At 44.3% G+C, this 7,644-nt stretch overlaps 1 protein-coding gene across 1 annotated transcript; it reads left to right on the top strand.

Moving 5' to 3' along the window:
* Positions 1 to 1,976: 1,976 nt before the first annotated feature.
* LOC116378343 (unconventional myosin-Vb-like) lies at positions 1,977 to 7,621 on the top strand (the record flags this gene model as incomplete). Its single annotated transcript, XM_031840205.1, has 13 exons — positions 1,977 to 2,102; positions 2,316 to 2,487; positions 3,801 to 3,945; positions 4,038 to 4,194; positions 4,357 to 4,500; positions 4,579 to 4,660; positions 4,973 to 5,080; positions 5,659 to 5,768; positions 5,844 to 6,109; positions 6,445 to 6,526; positions 6,606 to 6,746; positions 7,159 to 7,281; positions 7,502 to 7,621. Coding segments are annotated over 13 exons (1,776 nt in total), but the record flags the coding sequence as incomplete, so codon positions are not given.
* Positions 7,622 to 7,644: the final 23 nt, after the last annotated feature.

The raw sequence follows: 7,644 nt of genomic DNA, 5'->3' as shown, positions 1-7,644 counted from the left end.
CTTCTGCTGCTCTGAAAAGTTTCCTCCTCCTCCTCCTCCTCCTCCTCTTAAATCATCCAGAGTTTTGGTCTCTCAGATGTTTTGATTCCTTTATGAACTCGTTCCATGAGTCAGCATTTTCTGCAGACTTTCCCTGAGTTAATTACCCACAATTCATAGCAAAGTGACATTAAACGCGAGGTAACCAGAGGAAGCATGGAGACGTAAACAAAGAGGATGAAACATGTGAGTTCAGGCTGGAATATTAATATTTACTGAGAAACATTAAAGATTAAAGAAGGAACATAAACACATGAAGTCACAGGATATTTAATGTTGTTTTTGAAGCTGTTTTGGCAAAACTGAGTAAATATATTATTTAAAATGAGATCAGATCTTCAGACCTCCATCAGGACTCTGATGTGTTCACTGATCAGCTGTGATGTTGTTGACTCTCCAACACTTTGACTTGTTGTTGTGAGTAAACGCTGCTCTCTGATTGGTTCTGCTTTAGTGAGTCTGTTTTGCAGCTGAATGACATCATTCATTCACATTCTGAACATCAAACAACTTCAGTGTGTGTGTGTGTGTGTGTGTGTGTGTGTGTGTACGTGTCTCTGTGTCTCTGTCTGTGTGTCTGTGTGTGTGTCTCTCTGTGTGTGTGTGTGTGTGTCGCTGTGTGTGTGTGTGTGTGTCCCCTCATTGTCTCCTGCTGAGTTGTTCTCCATGCAGACACTAGCTGCGCTGCTATTGGTCGGTTTCTGGTGTCCCAGATCAGCAGACAGCAGCCTGACGGCTCCTCTGATTGGCTGGTTTGTGTTTACAGACTCGTCTCTTTCTGTGAACAATCAGCAGCTAACGATCATTGCAATCTTCATTGATTCATCAGTTCATCACAGAACGTCTCCTGATATCTCTCCACCTCCACATTAATAAACTACGGTTGTTTAAAAGCTGTTTCTTCTAAATCATGAGTGGACGTTAGTTTGAGCTTCTGTGAGAAACAAACTGTCCATCGTGTGAAAGTAGGTCACAATAAAGAGAAGACATCTCAGGTCACAGTGAACTCTGTCAGTGTTCATGTTCTACTGTCACTTCTCTGATTCATGATGAGACTATGAACTACATTTAACCTACATCAACTAGATATAAACATATAAACTATGTACTATGTAACTATGACCGGTTTGGACTCTGACCGGTTAGTGATTCAGAGAATAAAGAGCAGAAGTTTTGTCTGATTACTTCTGTGTTTTAAATATTTAATGATCTTCCTTTATGGACGACTTCACTTCCTGTCTGAACATCAATGATGACCTCATTCTTATTTATTCTTCACGTTACATAAATCTTTTATGAGTCACGTCGCAATTTACAGGCTTCACAAAAATATGTTTGTTTTTAACCTCACGGATTTAATAATAAACTTCAATTATATTGTATAAATTATGCATAAACAGCATAAACAAAGTGCTTTATAGAAGAGCAGATAATGATAACATGAGGGTAAATATTATATATTTGAAAACAGGGAATATTGTGTCTTTAATATGTATTTATTTCAGCAGCCCACTGAAGACAGAAGTGTAGTTTCAGAGGTGTTATTTCACCTCTGAATTAAAGTGAGGTAAAGAGCTTCAGGGTTTCGTGTCATGTGATCTCATGTGACTCCTAACAGGAAACTGTGTTTTTATTCAAATGAGCTTCTGGTCAGAGGAGCACATTTGCATTGATGTCGTCGTGTCGGTAGATTTTCTCCTCATGAATCATGAATATTAAGACGAGACATGAAGGAAGGTCCAGCCGGATGAACAACATCTCACATCTGTTCTATCTGTTGTTACCTCTGACTGCAGTCCATACGTCTGGAGATGAGACACAGTAGACCACAGTAGACCACAGTAATAGAGAAACAGAGTCTCTGTTACAGAGTATTGTCACAGTGTAGTACTAGGACCTTTACTGCAGTAACAGAGTATTTGTGATATAATCGCTGCTGTGTTGTGTTTCAGTTCACGCGGGTCTGGATCCCCGACCCTGACGATGTGTGGAAAGCTGCAGAGATCATCAGAGACTATAAAGAAGGAGAACCGGTGCTTCACCTCAAACTGGAGGATGAAACGGTATTTAACTTTCAGAGAGAACAACACACCGTTACATTCACACTCAGTGGAACAATGAATGAAAGCTGACTTTAATGAGGAAGTACAGAACCTCCCATTGTTACTGATTGTGTACTGATGGTGTACTGATGGCGTACTGATTGTGTACTGATGGTGTACTGATGGCGTACTGATTGTGTACTGATGGTGTATCGATGGTGTCTTCCGGCCCAGCCTCTGGACTACCCCGTGGGTCCTAAGACTAACCCTCTTCCTTTCCTCCGTAACCCCGACATCCTGGTGGGAGAGAACGACCTCACGGCTCTCAGTTACCTTCATGAACCTGCAGTCCTGCACAACCTCAAGGTCCGCTTCCTGGAGCCCAACCACATCTACACGTACTGCGGTCAGTCAGCCTCCCTCAGTCACCACTCACTCATCATAACATGAGCAATTATTACTTTCTATATTATCTCATCTATCTTACAGCTCCAGTGTTTGTTGCTGTATTTTCTTTATTTATTATTGATTCATGTTATATCAGTGGTGGGCCGTCAGGGCCTTCAAGGCCTTCTCTGCTGGTTTAAACAGAATCACAAAGCTATATCTATTTTATAATTGAATCATTTTTCTTAAATGCACTACCTGTATTATAATTTATAAACATATTTTCCCCATTATCTTATGTTCTCATTGCACAGCTACTGTCTTCCTCAGTTGCTCTGCTTCCAGTGCAGCTTGTTTTAAGTAGAGCTTTTATCCAATCAGATCTCACCTCTGTGTCTCTAGGTAAGAACAGAGGCAGAGGCCTGCAGACTCACAAGTGCATCCATGAGCACTTTAAGTGAATGGGGACGATATTGTTGATTATCATAGTGTTCAACCAATCAGATCTTTAGTTTGACATGTTGGGCGTATTATTTGATGTGTCAGCAACTGCTAGCTGGCCTGTAGCTACGTCAGCATTACGTGCAGCTCAGTGTCCATGTGTAGCTCTGCTGCGAGGTGCAGAGTGTGCTGTGATTGGTCAGTGGGCGAGCACGTGACTATCGTAAAACGAAACTTCACAGCAGAGGCTGATGGGTAGTGAATCACATCACGTGATGCAGCTCAGCCAATCAAATATGGGCATTCTGACTGAGTGAGATGCACCATGACACGGGGGGCTGAGATGAGGAAAGAGATTGCAGAGCAGTACGTTCAACGTTCAAGTTGTGAAAGTAAAATCCTATGATAATCTCTGTGGGTCGCGGCTTGTCATTAAGGAATGATGGCAGATCCCACAGCCAGACCAGCTGACATTATATTTTCCTGAATTTAGGCTTTTGCATTTTCTAAATGCTCTAGCATTAATCAAACGACTCGTACCGAACGGTTTAATATGAAGATGTACATAGTTACAGCTTAAAAATTAATAGCTGTGGCGCCATCATCTGGTTATAAGGTGGTATTTCAGCTGCAGGACAGCAGAGAAGGTCCAGGTATAAAATGCACGGCCTGCCGCTGGTTATACACACTGAGTACACGAGCTGTAGTTTAATGTACTTCTACAGAAATAATAGACATACATCGACATATTTATAAAGTAATTGAATCCATATATAGACATTAATTCATGTCTGTATACAGCGTGCTTAGAATTATAATTGATTATCTAATAATGATGATGTCTACAGTTAACCAGTGAATGAATTAAGTTAGGTGTGTGTGTGTGTGCAGGGATCGTGCTGGTGGCCATCAACCCGTACGAGCAGCTTCACATCTATGGAGAGGAGGTGATCCGGGCCTACAGCGGTCAGAACATGGGCGACATGGACCCTCACATATTCGCTGTGGCTGAGGAGGCCTACAAGCAGATGGCCAGGTCACATCACATGGAGCCTTTTATTGTGTTCTTAATGTTTAGAGATTTGAATACTGACGGGACTCTTCTTGTGTCTGCGCGTTTTCTTGCAGAGACGAGAGGAATCAGTCGATCATCGTGAGCGGAGAATCCGGAGCAGGAAAGACGGTTTCTGCAAAGTACGCCATGCGGTTCTTTGCCACGGTGGGCGGCTCAGCCAGCGACACCAACGTGGAGGAGAAGGTGCTCGCCTCCAGCCCCATCATGGAGGTCAGTGGCCTTCTGTGTTCAGAGGAACCACTCACATGTCTGGACAGTTAATATGAAGCTGCAGCAGCTTTACAAAGTTAAAAACTGAAGATTCATAAGAAATCAGTGGAACGAGCTACAAGGTGTCACCTGATGCTGACAACTGTCTCCTCTGCTCACCAGGCCATCGGAAACGCCAAAACCACTCGAAACGACAACAGCAGCCGTTTTGGGAAGTACATTCAGATCGGCTTCAGCAAACATTACCACATCATCGGAGCCAACATGAGGACGTACCTGCTGGAGAAGTCTCGCGTGGTGTTTCAGGTTTGTTGAGCCGGTTCACGGAGCGACGGCTTCACTGAGTTTCACTGTTTTTACTTGTGTGTTTTAAATGTGTTGCAGGCTGAAGAGGAGAGAAACTATCACATCTTCTACCAGCTGTGTGCCTCCGCCAGCTTCCCAGAGTTCAAAGACCTCGGCCTCAGTGAGTCTCTGCTGTTCTTTATGTAGATGAGCTCCAGCTTTAACAGGACGTCACCTGTCGTCCGCCTGTTGTTCACCTGTCGTCCGCCTGTTGTCCACCTGTCGTCCGCCTGTTGTCCACCTGTCGTCCGCCTGTCGTCCGCCTGTTGTTCCCCTGTCGTCCGCCTGTTGTCCACCTGTTGTCCGCCTGTTGTCCACCTGTCGTCCGCCTGTTGTCCGCCTGTTGTTCACCTGTCGTCCGCCTGTTGTCCACCTGTCGTCCGCCTGTTGTCCACCTGTTGACTTGAGTTTTTGATGCGTTCTCTTCACTCAGCCAGCGCAGAAGATTTCACCTTCACGTCTATGGGAGAGAACATCTTCATCGAGGGAGTGAACGATGCTGAAGACTTGGAGAAGACCAGGGAGGCCTTCACACTGCTGGGTGAGGACGGATCCAAACATAACTAATAATTAATATTGTATAATCTATAGTAGTTATTAAACCAAAACTACTTCTGTGCATCTTGAAGCTGAGTACATTCATGTTAAAAACCTCTTTAAACAAGCGTCTCAGTCTGATTCCAGGTGGACTCTGGAGGATGTCCTGAAACACTAACGAACACAAATATGTTTGTTATTTGCTTCAAAGATTAATTTATAGAAATAATAAAAGTTTTATTTTTACCTCTTGCACCAACAATAAAACGTTCTGCAGATCATTTATAACTGGTTTAGTATCTGTCAATCACATTTACAGAGTAACTAAACCCCCGAAACACATTTAAAGAGCCCATGAGCCAATTTGGACTTGGGGTTAAGTTGGTTTCGACCCCTTCCGAAGCCCGTAGGGACTCGACACTGGTACCACTCCAACCGCAATGCCCACATTAGTGGGGGTAGAGTCCACATCCAAGGCTCTACTCCTGATCCTAGCCCTAACGTTATATATGTGTTTTACTGGTGTTGTCCTCTGTGTCTGTCTTTAATAAGGCTCCGTGTGTTGAATTGTCTGGTTTTCAGGGATAAAGGACAACAGTCAGAGCAGCATTTTCAAAGTCGTCGCCTCCATCCTTCATCTGGGAAACATCGAGATCTGCTCGGATCGAGACGGAGAGTCCTGTCACGTGTTGGTACGTCGCCATGATTGCAGCTCACACTGACGGTCAGCTGGTCAGGGTCCTAACAGGTGAAGGTGTGTGTTGCAGAGAGACGACCTCCACCTGAAGCACTTCTGCAGGCTGCTGGGGGTGGAGCTGCAGCAGATGGAGCACTGGCTCTGTCACAGGAAGTTGGTCACCGCGTCCGAGACGTACGTGAAGAACATGTCCACCAAGCAGGCGGAGAACGCCCGCGACGCGCTTGCCAAACACATCTACGCCCGCATGTTCGACTGGATCGTGGAGCACATCAACAAGGCCCTGCACACCTCCTCCAAACAGCACTCCTTCATCGGGGTCCTGGACATCTACGGGTGAGAAGTCCAGCAGTCCTTATGCAAAGAATACAACCTCAGAACACCTGGAAGCAGCTTCTCTCATCAGTAAAGAATAGTTCAACAGCATCTGAAATGTGAATTCCTGTTCTTTGGTTTGATAGAAGAACACATCCTGTCTGTTGGGACATAGAGGTTCATGTATGAACTCTTTCTCCATATAGAGGGTCAATAAGAACAACTGATCTCATCAAGTTATTTGTATTTGTAGCCCAATACCACAAATCAGAAAGCACAAAGACTGTGTCTGTGATTGTGCTGATGTCAATGAATAACTTGAAAAGCATTAAGTCCTTCTGTCTGATTGTCTGCAGCTTTGAGACATTCGAGGTGAACAGCTTTGAGCAGTTCTGCATCAACTACGCCAATGAGAAACTTCAGCAGCAGTTCAACTCTGTGAGCCTCCTTTTGTCTTTGTGATTCTTCTTCTTCTGTGTTCACGTCTAACGAGCTGCTCGTTGCTCCGTGTCCTCAGCATGTGTTTAAGCTGGAGCAGGAGGAGTACATGAAGGAGCAGATCCCCTGGACTCTGATAGACTTCTACGATAACCAGCCCTGCATCGACCTGATCGAGGCTCGACTCGGCATCCTGGACCTGCTGGACGAAGAGTGTAAAGTCAGTCACAGGGACTAGTTACTGAGCTGTGATTGGACGATTCTACGTTTGTTATTGAGGAAATGTTTCTATCGTCATCACATCACTTTATTTCATTCTGTAAAATGAGATTTAAAATTGCAAGATTGTTGTTTATGTTGTTAGCCGCGTTAGCAGCTACCGTGGCGCTGTGTGTATCAGTGTCACTCTATAGATGAAGATCTTCCAGATTCTTATTCTAAAGTAGTAAACATCCTGTTTACACACGAAGCTGCTCTCTGGATGTTTGTCTCATTGAAACCTCTCAGACTAAATCTGATCGTTTATTCATGCACTCTTACTGATGATGATGATGATGATGATGATGATGGTGGTGATGATGATGATGATGATGATGATGATCACTTGTTATATAATCCACTTCCTGTTTCAGGTGCCGAAGGGGACGGACCAGAACTGGGCACAGAAGCTCTACAAGCAGAACTCGAGCAGCCCTCACTTTCAGAAACCTCGTATGTCCAATGTCTCCTTCATCATCATACACTTCGCTGATAAGGTGAGCAGAAGGACCAGGTCCAGGTTCTTGACCAGGTCCAGGTTCTTGATCAGGTCCAGGTCTTTATAGAACGTGTCCTCAGGACGTCTTCTGATTAAACACAGAGTCTGTTCAGTAACGTCTGCAGGTTCCATGTTTGTCAGGTCAACAATATATATTTATATTCACTATTATATATTCATTGCTTATTGTTGTAAGTTCTGCTCCGTCGTCTCCTCAGGTTGAATATCAGTGTGAAGGATTTCTGGAGAAGAACAGAGACACCGTGTACGAGGAGCAGATCAACATCCTGAAGGCCAGTCAAGTAAGAACCACTGAACCACTGAACCAGAACCACTGAACCAGAACCACTGAACCACAGAA

This window comes from Anarrhichthys ocellatus, unplaced genomic scaffold, assembly GCF_004355925.1.
Source record: "Anarrhichthys ocellatus isolate YVR2014 unplaced genomic scaffold, GSC_Weel_1.0 scaffold2447, whole genome shotgun sequence".
NCBI lineage: Eukaryota > Metazoa > Chordata > Actinopteri > Perciformes > Anarhichadidae > Anarrhichthys > Anarrhichthys ocellatus.
Note: the sequence above shows the minus strand (reverse complement) of the source record. Positions and strands in the feature narration are given on the sequence as shown.